Below are 12,414 nucleotides of genomic sequence, written 5' to 3'. Positions count from 1 at the left end.
TTGTTGTTGTTGTTGTTGTTGTTGTTGTTGTTGTTACTTCCTTTTTCTGGAAAATACCAGTTTGATTTCGAGATGCCTTCTTTTGTAGATAAAGAAAAATTTTACTTCAGTCCATCTTTCTTACGTGGAGTTGCTGCACATGGGCCAGCAGAAGCTGGGGCGGTACCCTGTGCATTTTCATCTGTGTGGCGATGTGGACTCTATGGGAGGATACAGGTACCCAACATTTGTGGATGGCCTGTCTATTCATCACAGCTTCTCAAGATGCATCACTGTGCATGGGACTCATGGATTGCTGGTAAATCGCCTCACAATGTAATGACATGCTTTATAAAACAGCTGGCTTTCCTTAACTATCATGCCTTTTTAATTGATTAATTGATTATCTTTTCTTTGCCTTTTCCACTATTTTTACATATCCAACCAGGCCATACCAACTACACTTTCCATCACCACTATTCAATTTCAAATATATATATTTTTTTTCTTTCTCTCTTCTTTGCTTTCCTTTCCCCTTTTTTTTTTTTTTAAATTTGTGGAAAGTTCCCAATGGTTTGTCCTAATGATAAAGTAAATATATATGGTTTCCCTTTTAGCATATGAATAAAAAATAGATAAATAAAGAAAGACATTTTCTTTTCTCCTTTTTTATATCTATAACCTGTGCCGTCACATGCCTTACTTGTGCTTTCAGTGAGAATTCTGCTGAAGGAAGCCTCCTTGTTTTTTTTTTTTTTTTTTTTTTAGCCCCCACAAATAATCCTCTTCAGAGAGAAATAAATCCTGACACGGGACTCTGCTGCTTCGGCCAAGATAACAACTTCTTTTTACATGTGTACTGAGCACACCACACTGAATAGCACTTGTCATTTAAATCATAGTCAATCTTGTTACCAACGCATTATATACTTGTATTTCTGCAGATAAAAGACACCATTGGATTCGACACACTGGGTCATTGTTTCTTTTTGGAAGATGGTATTGAACAGAGAAATACTTTGTTCCACAATCTCGGACTCCTCACCAAGCCTGGCACTATTCTCCCTACAGACAGGAATAACTCCATGTGCACCTCCATGCGTGAAAAAGTATTTGGAAATTACATCCCTGTACCTGCCACTGACTGTATGTGAGTAATTGGCAGAGAGACATAGGCGGTTATGGTCTAGGCTTTTGACTTTCGGGGAAGATGTTTTGGGTGAGTTTGTAGTGGGCAGGATTTTTTTATTAAGAATGTTTAAATCACCTTAAAAAAAAAATGCCTTGCAGGGCGGTTTCAACTTTCTGGATTGCTCATCCCAACAATCACCTGATAAATAATGCAGCTGCTGGCTCACAGGTCAGTAAAATCCAAGTGCATTCAGATTTCTTGTGTCCACCATATCTGTAAGTGTTCTGATTTATTATAGGGATGGAATATAATGATGACTTTTGTGATGTGTGTCAACATAATTCATGCCTAACCTTATCTTCAGATACTACTTGTTTAGTTGAGAGCAGGATGTGGTTGAGATGGTTTTATTTCTTGTAAATTGTTTGGACCACTTAGTGTGTGTGAATATAGGACTGTTGTTGTTGTTGTTGTTGTTGTTAAGTGCCGTTGAGCTGATTCTAACTCATAATGTCTCTGTATAAGGTTTCAAGAAGCGCCTGGTGAGTTTGAATTACCAACCTTGCAGTTCAAATCAACCATGTGGTCCAGTGCTTTATCCTCAGTGCCACACCAGGACTCCTGAGTATAGGAATACAGATGGCAAGTGGAGAAGATGTGGATTAATGTCTCAGGTTATCATGCCGTTCCCAGAGTGAATTTAGTGTATTATGTACAGTCTCTCTGGCTTCTCATAGTAAATCATGAGTAGCTGGTGTCTAATTCTGGTGAACAAAGAAAGCTTTAGCTTTATGTGAATGGATTATTCAGTACAACACAGTGATAATTGTCACTCTGGTCAAAGGGCACACATACCCTTTTGTAAATGCAGAGATCCTAGTTACTTGGGAATTTCATCTCCTTGGCTAAGCAGCTAAACGACTTGTACTTGTTGTTGGTAAGTGCTATTGAGTTGATTCCAACACGTTAGTGACCCCGTATAGGGTTTCTGAGGAGCAGCTGGTGGGTTTGAACCACAGACCTTGGGATTTGCAGTCCAGTGCTCATCAAGTTTATTGTGACTCATGGTAACTCCACGTGTGCAGAGTAGAACTGCTCCTAAGGATTTTTAAACACTGTGACTTTTTGGAAACAGAGCACCATACTGATCTTTTGCTGTACCTATGGGTAGGTTCAAATTGCTAGCCTTTCAGCTAATAGTTGAGCACTTAATGTGTCTTGAATTATTCAAGATGTTCTCGCTCACATACACAAACACCTGAGGATAATATAAGGGTAAATGAGCTTTTGGGGGGATGGCAGAAATTACTCCCCAGATAAGCTTGAAGAATTCTTCAGTTAATATTGATGTGATTTAAAACTACTAATTAATAGAGTCTTGGTGTTGTGTTGTAGGATAAGCATGGGACTGCTATCCATAGGGTCAGCGGTTCAAATCCACTAGACACTCCTTGGAAAACCTAATCAGAGTTGCTATGAGTTGGAATCGACTGGATGGCACTTAGCAACAACATCAATTAATAATAAAACCAATCTTTAAAATACCATATAATTATGCTTATATCTGTTAAAAACTATAGTCTAGAAATATGAACTTTGGAGTGATATCTAAACATTTATTTATATTTGTATATCCATTTATTTATATTAGTATAAATATAAATAGTAGGACTCCTGGTGTGGCTCTGTAGGATAAGCAGTGGGCTGCTAACTGCAAGTCAGCAGTTCAAACCCACCAGCTAGCCATCCCTTGGAAATCCTATTCAGGGTCATTGTGAGTCGGAACCAACTTGATGGTACTTCACCACTACTATCACCATCATAATCATTAAAAATCTTAAAAAGGAAAAAAAGTACCTAGCATTTTTTCCTAGGATGAAATAAAAGGTTAATTAAAAGGAATATCTGCAACAACTAGAATGTAGGTATCCCTGGTTGGAAGGGTGATTGAACTTAAATACATCAAATGTATACTTGAAGGTGTTTATCAGTGCAGGATTCGTGTTTGACAAGGTAAAGATCTGGACATAACATGTAATCAGTCTAGATTTTCTTTGAGTCAGTTTTATCAAATATTTGTTGAATACAGTGGAGGTTGGTGCTCGTCAGAAGATGAATTTTTAGATGACAGTGCAGCCCATTAAACAGTATCATTTTTGAATCTACAAGTGAGCAAAGGGTTTCTTTCAGCTGTTTTCAGAAAGTCCTGGGTGGAAAACCAACGCAGATGCATAGTTCATGAAAAAAGGTAAAGTGAGGCCACACACACTGTCAGTTCAGGTTCATGGCATACTTGTAGCCAAAGAAGAAGGCAAGTCTTTTTCTTTTCTTATGTATGTTCTTCCTTTTAATTTGGGGAGCTCTTTGTTTCTTTTCTCTCTATAAAAACCATTGGAGTAAAGTTAATATTTTGACAGGATTTTTCCTCCCAAAGTAAATCATAACCCTCTCTTCATTGTACCTTTCCACTGCTTTTTTAAAAGCTCCTTTACTGTTTGGACACCACAGTGTGTTTAACAGGAAGCAGCTGCTTCTTCCGCAACCCTCCCTGCCCCCCATCATCCATCTCCAAGTGCCATCCCATCCTGAGAGGGATCTCTCTGCCCTCTGCTTCTAGAGCTGGGGTACTGAGTCTTCTTGACAACCACCCAGTGTTTTTCCCATTGGGATATCTGTTTTGCATGTAAAAAAGTTGAAGTGGCAAACACATTGTTTAGAGTATTTTGTTGTTAAGATTCACCTTTACACTTTTCTAATGGAAAAATGGTTAATACTGTACTCCCTTTGATGTGTTAAGTATATATTCTTTCCACTATTTATTTCTCTTAGGTTTTCAAAGGATTTTATTCTGTTGGACTAATAGGGTACTTACTGTGGTGGTTGTCAGTTGCTGTCAACTGGATTCCCACTCATTATGATTCCATGTGTGCAGAATAGACCTGCTCCATAGGGTTTTCAAGGCTGTAATATTTCACCAGGTATTTCTAATGAGGCACTTCTGAGTGTATTCAAATTGCCAAACTTTCAGCTAGAAGTCAAAGAGCTTAACTGTTGGTTCCACATATTGTGTATGTTATATTTTTGTGGTTGTGTGTTGTCAAGTCCATCCTAACTCATAGTTGACCCTTTTGGACAGAGTAGAACTGCTGCATGATGGTTCCTGGGCTGGGATCTCTAGGGAAGCTTGGTGCTTCAGTGGTCATGCACTGGATGCTGACTGAAAGGTCAGTGATTTGAAACCACCAGACATTTTACATGAAGATAACAGCCTAGGAAACCCTATGGGCAGTTCTTTTTTGTCACATGGGTTTGCTATGAGTTGGAATCAATTTGGCAACATACAACAATAATAACATCTTTGATGGAGTTCTGGTGTGGTGCTGTGGGTTAATGTGCTAGACTGCAAGGTTGGTTGGAATTGCAAGGTCAATGGTTCAAGCTCACCAGCTGCTCCTTGGAAACTCTACAGGATTGCTATGAATCGGAACTCCATGGCACTTAATAACAACAACAACGTTATTTATGTGGGGGCTTCATAAAGTTTGTGTAAAAATGGAATTAACAGATATTGGAATTTTTCTAAGAACGTTTGGAAGCCTCCTCATATAGTCTTGTTACAGTGTTCTTTGTATTGTCCTGTGAGTCAGAGTCAACTCGACGCTAGTGGGCGTGGTCTTGGTTTTCCATGTGATTTTCCATTAGACTATGAATTCCTTGAGAATCATCTGTGAACCTGCACATAAACCAGAACCAGCTGCCATCAGTTGATTCAGACTCATGTGGACTCCATGTGTGTCAGAGGGTAACTGGGTTCCATAGATTTTTTCAGGGACTGATTTTTGACAAGCACATTGTCAGACTTTTCTTCCAAAGCACCTCTTGGTGGACTCAAACCTCCAGCCTTTCAGTTAGCCATTTGTACCATTCAAGGAGTCTACTTGGCACATACGGAACTCCATAAATGTTCATCAGATTTGACTTAGTGTTCAGACTACCCTTTTACACTGTGGTATGTAAATTTTTAACCTGTGTAATGAAAGTTGCATACGTGAAGTTATTCTTTACACGGAGCTAAATTTTAGTTAAAATAAAATACTAAAGGAACTAAGGAAAGTAGTTTTCCATTTTCAGGATCTCATTTTGGGTATCATGATTTTTAAAACTTTTCTGTTTCTATTAAGATAAGTAATCGCTAAATTGAACAGGCAAGATCCAGACTCAGACAGCATCGTAATTCAAGCATGTGGTATTTTTTGTTTGAACAAAAATTTGCCTCAGGACAGGAAGGGCATTGGAGTTGTTTGAAAGAAGCCAGTGAGCTCCACATGTCCGCAGAATAGTTGTTGGGTAGGCATGGCTCGTCTGTTGATCTGATTTTTTTTTTGAGGTAAACAGAAAAGCAACAACATTCTTCTTGAAGGCTGTAATCTCGTCACATTGAAGTCTTCTTTGTTTGAATCTTCTGCAGAACAGATTGTGATGGGAAGGTTATTTCAAAAGTAAAGTTTAGCATTAGCCAGTTATTTCACTCTTTGATCCAATCTTTTAACAAGTTTGCTTTTTTCAAAAAAGAGTGAGGGCCAAAGATATTACTGCTTTGAGTGTGCTGTATACACAACTTTTTATAGGGATTCTGCCAAAGAGATTATACCTGATTATGAAGCATTTAAGCTTATAAAGATGTTTCAGAGAGTGGCTTTATAAATTAAGATGATTTGTAATCTTGTCCTTTTCAATTGCAGGATGCTGGAATATGGTATTTATTCCACAAAGAACCTACTGGAGAATCCAGTGGATTGCAGCTCTCAGCAAAACCAGAACTCACACCATTAGGTATATTTTATAACAACAGAGTCCATTCAAATTTTAAGGTAGGTTCCTACGTTTTAGAAATTGCTATATAAGATTTATAGGGTTAAAGAGGAACTGTTGTGATCACAACTCAGAAATGTCAGTTTGGGGTAAGACTTGTCATGAAAGAAGTTAGTTTACATTTAAAAACTAGCAGTCGCCGTCTATCCACATATATGAATATACACTAAGATAATAGGTACACATTTCCTGAAGAATTATGTAGCAGATTTGAACCCTGTGTTGTCATTGTCTACTTATTCCTGTCCTCTGGCCATCTCACTTTTGGGAAGATGATGATGACCACACATCAGATGATAAACTTCTCAGAAGTCACTTGCTCCTTCCTCTCTTCTTAGTCCAAGTAAACGGCAGAGTGTACTGTGTTGTTGGGCGTATAACGCTAATTATACTAACAGATGAAATATTGCTTAAAAATGTGACCTAATCTAAAATGATAGAAAAGTAAAAGGCTACTAAAAACAGTCCGTTGCTGCTCAGTTGATTCTCATAGCCAATAGGATAGTGTAGAAGAGCTCCAGAGGATTTCCAAGGCTTTAATCTTTAAGGACTCCTGCTGTTGTGCTGTGGAATCAACACTGGACTTCGAGTCACAAGGTCTGCAGCTCAGACCCACAAGCTGCTCCTCGAAAACTCGATACAGGTTCACTCTGAGTTGGAACCTACTCTATAGCCCTTAATTACAATAATCTTTAAGCAAAGGAGTCCTGGTGGCATTGTAGGACAAGTGCTGAACTTGTAACCTTAAGATGAGCAGTTCAAACCCAACAGCTACTCCAATGGACAAAGATGGGCTGGTCTGCTCCCATAAAGATTGACAGCCTTGGTAACCGGTTCTATGCTGGGTCACTATGAATTGGAATAGATTTGATGACTGTGGACTTGATTTTGGAATCTTCTAGAAAGCAACTTCTGCCATATCTTTCATGAATGCAAATCAGTTGACCTTTCAGTTAACAGCTGCCTGGGTTCCTAAAAGACATTTAAGAACTACAATTTCCTTGATAGTCTTTTTATGACAATCAGAGGATTTTTTTAGAACCCAATGTGTTCTAATTTTAAGTACGTAGAATCACTTGAAGAAAACTTGAGAGATGAAAAGAACTTTCTTTACATAGAGTTATGAAGTGATTTTTGTGAATAGTTAACAATTGACTAATGATTATATAAAGTAGCATTTCAAAGTAGAAATCCTCAAAATTTTCTAATTGTAAATGGTATAAAAGCACCTTGTTCTAATTAATTTGGTGTTTTATTTCATCTACAATGAATACTTTGTTGTTGTTGTTAAGTGTTATTAAATCAGTTCCAACTCATAGAGAGCCCATATAGAATTTCTTAGGCTATAAATCTTTGCAGGGGCAGAAAGCCTCATCTTTTTCCCATGGAGTAGCTGGTAGACTCAAGCCAAACCTGTGTTACCCAGTCTAATGCTTATTTTACAGAGCCATCATGCTCCCATGATACTCTGTATTAATCTATTAATTATAAGGGTGTCTTGGTGTGGTGCTGTGGGGTAAAGCACCAGACCACTAGGTTGGTTTGAATCACAGAGTTGGCAGTTCAAAGTTATTGGCCGCTCTTGGAAATCCTGTACAGGGTCACTATGAGTCGAGGAACCTATGCAACAGCACTTAACGACAGTTAATTATAAGAGTAACAAATTTAAATGACTAGGTTTTGGACTAAGAAATGACTATTTGGAGTCCTGGTGTGGCATTGTAGGATAAGCACAGGATGGCTAACCACAAGATTGGAGGTTCAAAACCACCAGCTGCTCTTTAGAAATCTTACAAAAGCTCACTGTGAATCAGAATTGACTTGACAATTCCAAGATGATACAGGCAAAGGAACTTCAGCCCTTGGAGTCCTGGGTTACCCGTGAATACACACACATATGCTTGTATTATTGTTGGTAAGTGGTTTCTTAGGAGCAGCTGGTGAGCTTGGACTGCTGACCTTGTAGTTGAAACCACCTTTTGCAATCCAGTGCATTAACCCACAGCGCTACACCAGGGGTCCATATGCTTGTACTATTGTTGTTATGTGCCATCAAGTCGGTTCTGACTTATAGTGACCTTATACAGGGTTTCCTAGGAGCGGCTGGTGAGCTTGAACTGTCAGCCTTGCAGTTCAAATTGGCTTTGCAATCCAGCACATTAACCCACGTTGACACACTAGAACTCCTTATGCTTGTATAATTGATTCCAAGTCAGCATTATATTCCATCACTGGCTCATTTCAGGCCCATAAGTTGTACAGTGATCAGAGATTTCTAAAACATTTGTTCCAAATAATCCCATTTCACCTTTGAAAGTTACATCTGAGTTTCTCATCCACCAAATACGCTAATATTAGTCAAAGGTTTGAAGTAACTCTGAATGATTTGTCATTAAAAAGAAAAAAAAAAAAGTAGACCACATTTTCTTACTTGAATTAAATTAATTTTTTTTAAAAAAATGGGTAGATGCATACACCAGGAAGGACCAGCCCCTGTTGAAGGACATCATGCTTGGTAAAGTGGAGGGTCCGTGAAAAAGGAAGACCTCCAATGCGATGGACTGACACAGTGGCAACAACAGGTTCAAATATAGGAAATATTGTGAGGAGGGAGCAGGGCCAGACCGTGTTTTGTTCTGTTGTATGTAGGGTCTCTGAGTAGGAACTGACCCAGCAGCACCTAATAACACACACATCACGATCAAATGCCGCTGTGAAACTGGCGGTGTATGTTCCTGGGCTTTTTTCCTCTATCTTCCTTCAAATGTCTGTTCCTTAGTTTTCAGTTCTTTGTTTTCTTCTCTGTTCAATTCCTTTGTATTCCATTCTCTGTTCATTGGGTGTTCATTGGGGTTCTGCCTAACTACGTTTTCTCCTCCTAGTGCGTGATCCCCATTTTGACGGCATGTGTGCATACACACACTGGCCTATGGCTCCAGTAGGTTGTTGTTGTTGTTATGTGCCGTGGAGTTGGTTCCGACTCATAGCGACCCTGTACAGGGTTTCTGAGGCTGTAAATCTTTACGGGAGCAGAAAGCCTCATCTTTCTCCCGCGGAACAGCTGGTAGTTTTGAACTGCTGACCTTGCAGCTCGCAGCCTGATTCGTAACCACTACGCTACCAGAGCTCCTATGGCTCCAGTAGGTAAGGGTTCCCAAATCTTTCTCTAGTCCACTTTGGCCATATTTACCTAACTGCAACATTTGTATCTCTCATAGGCACATAAATAAAATATGTTTAAAACTAAAGTCCCTATTTTCACCCGTAGACCTATTCCTGCATTTCTGTTTCAGTGAATGAAACCAGTAGCTAACCCCCTAGTAGTTGGCCAAGCCAGAAATAAATGTGCCTTTATTATGTACTTCCCCTTACCTCCAGACATTTTATTAATTACTAAAAGATAATAATACCTTTGCAAGGACATCCCGCCCCATATATTTTTCTCTACTACTAGAGCTACAAGTCCAGGTCATTTTTATTTGTCTTGATTGCTGCCCCGGTCTGTTATCTTTCCCCTGGAATTTTGTCCCTTTCCATTACCTGTCTATTACCCATGTTGCAGCTTTAGTGTTTTTCTACACATTCAGTCAACCAAATGGTCTGTATTAAAGATCCCCTGGTCTTGGCTCAAACAGCTTACTAGCTCTGTGTTGTTTGGTGCCGTTGAGTCAGTTCCGACTCATAGCACCCCTTATAGGGTTTCTGAGGAGTGGCTGGTGAGTTTGACCCACCAGCCTTGTGGTTAGTGGTCTATTGCTGATCCTACAGCGCTGCTCCAGGACTCCATGAACTGGCGTTCTCTCTTCTGTCATTATTTCCTACCTGTCCTTCATTCCATTCATTCTTGCTGGTTTATCTAAGATTTTTTTTCCTGCTTAAGTGTGTCATAGTCTCTGAGCTCCAGACTTTCATGTAAACAATTCTCTGAATACTTTTCTCTGGATTCTTCAGCTGCCTCCTATCTACTTCAGACCCTGGGTCTCCAACCCATTCCTTGGTATGGTTAATTCCTCTCTGTCTTTCAGATGTTGGCTTTAGAAGTCACTTCTGTTAGGAGAGAGGGTACCTGAATCTCTCACCCACCCACATTTAGATGCCTTTCTTATTTCCACAGCACCATGTGCTTTTCATGTCAGACAGGATTGCTTATCAGATTGGATTGTAATGATTTCTTTAATTGTATCTTTGTCCTATTTCAAGTATCTGTAAAAATAAGAACCATGTTTTTCTTGTGCTTGGTGCCTACCACAAGGTAGATACTAAGTTAACCTTGAGTGAGTGACAAAATAAGTAAAATTATAAAAATATCTGGGAAAGTAGCCATTTTTCATAATACTTTTGCTTTACTGGTTACTCTTTTTTTCCCTTTTGGGGGAAACAAAAAGCTAAAATTTATTTTCATGAATCATTGTGTATGAAGATGTGAAATTGAAATTCATAATTCCTTTTGGTTTACAATTGTATTTTTCAGGCTGGCTTATTTATTGATAAAGGTGTCAAAACAGTCCATGCTAGTGCCGCTGACCCACGGGAATACCTCTGTCTGGATAATAGTGCAAGGTAGAGCTGATTCTTTTCCATTACATTCAAGGCATTATTTCACCAAAGCCAAAACTACACTTTCTGGGTGCTAATGTTTGAAATGAAAGTTTGAAAGTTTTAGGAGGGTTTTGGAAAAATATTTATTCTGCTGTTCTGTGCTGTGTGACTAGGCTTTTATCTTATGGAAATGCCAGAGAAAGTTGATGTTTTTATGCTTTTTTCACAGCTGTAAACTGATGTTACAGGGAGTTGCAGAAAGAGAGAGATCTGTGGAAAAAGAGCCTAAATTTGGCCTAAAATAGAATATGACTCATTGAATAACAAGTTAAACTAAGATCATGTTTTAGTGTAATGCCTGAAAGCCAAAGTACATAGAATGAATTCTTAGTGGTCAGAGTGGAAGATTGCATTAAATCCCCTTCAAGTGAAGAGTCCCAAACTTGATGATCAAGCTGTGTGGTTTCTAGTCTCCGATTCACATACCAAGACTCTTAAGTTACTCTCCTTTATAATACCTCAACACGTGGTTGGGATATGAATCAGCGTATCAGCAAAAATCTCTTACATTCAATATATAAGCCAAAAGAAATACAATTCTTCAGGTGGAAATGAGCTGTTTCGCAAATAAAAAAAAAAAGGGCAAACAAGTCATATTCAGTAGAAACCATGCAGAGGTTGTTTTTCCATTTATCCAATTGACTGACCAACCTTTGGCGTTCACAAGGTGCTAGGTTTAATAGACTCTACTAACAGTCAACTAAGAAAAGAATATTAGACTCAGTTAATTTCTATCATAAAGGAATAGAGTTGGAACCACTGCTGTAGGTCAGTGAATCTGATTTAGATGTGAGACAAGATCTTTGTGACACATGAGTAAGGCCTGAGGTCAGGAGAAAACTGGGAAAGTGTAGTTGATACAGTCACTCATCAGGATTACTTAAAGGTCAACTTGAGTCTGAAATATTTTAAAGCAATGGTCAGAATAGTTGTTCTGAAGCTGAGAAACTGAAGACATTTAAGAAGTCATGAATGGGTGGATGAGTTAATAGATTTTAAAATCCATTGATATTTTTTGACAAATTAAGAAGTGAAGAAGTTTTTTGTTTTGTTTATTTTAAGCAGCCATGTGTCTAAGCAGTGTAGTGCTGTTATAACAGAAATACCTTAAGTGGATGGTTTTAACAAACAGATGTATTCTTGCACCGTTTAGGAGGCTAGGAGTTCAAATTCAGAGTGCTGCCTCTTGGTATCTCTTTCTTGGCTCTGGATGTAGGAACTTCACAGTGTAGGGACCTCATGTCCAAAGAATACACTCCACTCCTGGCTCTTCTGCTCACTCCTCGCTCCTTGAGTGTTTCAAAAGAGATTGAATCAGTATACAGTCTAGTCTGCATCTGACCTCATTAACATCATAGAAGTGATTCACAACACATAATTACAACACATCATACCACTTCATGGGAGTGATTGCGTTGTGTTAGATCTCCTTGTGGGAGATTAGGAGTCCTGGTGTGGTGGTAAGCACTGTACTGAGAACCACAAGATTGGTGGTTCGAACCCTTCAGCTGCTCCTTGGAAACCCTATACAGGATTGCTGTGAGTTGGAACTGAAATGAGGATACTTACACCAACAACAATGGGAGATTACTACCTCTTAACTGCCAAACATCTAAGACTGCAGGCCCAGTCAAGCTGACATGAAACCATAATGATGATAGTGTGTATACACAATATTACAATAATGTTATCTTTTCTTCTGCTCTCCATTCATTATTTTACTAGAATATGGTGGTAGTGGTGTTGGCAGCTGGTAGATTCAAACTACTGCCCTTGCTATTAACAGCTCAACACACAGCCCACTACATTATCAGGACTCCTTTAGCTAGTGT

The 12,414-nt window shown here is 38.9% G+C and overlaps 1 protein-coding gene across 1 annotated transcript in view; it reads left to right on the top strand.

Annotated features, from left to right (window-relative positions):
* TMEM2 (transmembrane protein 2) overlaps positions 1-12,414 on the top strand; it is a 129,197-nt gene that overhangs the window by 74,678 nt on the left and 42,105 nt on the right. Inside the window, exons 8-12 of the mRNA XM_006834916.1 lie at positions 89-298; positions 924-1,129; positions 1,270-1,339; positions 5,854-5,982; positions 10,455-10,543. Of these exons, the coding sequence (XP_006834979.1) occupies positions 89-298; positions 924-1,129; positions 1,270-1,339; positions 5,854-5,982; positions 10,455-10,543 (704 nt within the window). The remainder of the gene's footprint in view (positions 1-88; positions 299-923; positions 1,130-1,269; positions 1,340-5,853; positions 5,983-10,454; positions 10,544-12,414) is intronic.

The sequence above is a fragment of the Chrysochloris asiatica genome, unplaced genomic scaffold (assembly GCF_000296735.1).
Source record: "Chrysochloris asiatica unplaced genomic scaffold, ChrAsi1.0 scaffold00014, whole genome shotgun sequence".
NCBI classification, from domain to species: domain Eukaryota; kingdom Metazoa; phylum Chordata; class Mammalia; order Afrosoricida; family Chrysochloridae; genus Chrysochloris; species Chrysochloris asiatica.
The sequence above is the reverse complement of the archived record's forward strand: the minus strand, read 5'-3'. Positions and strand labels throughout refer to the sequence as shown.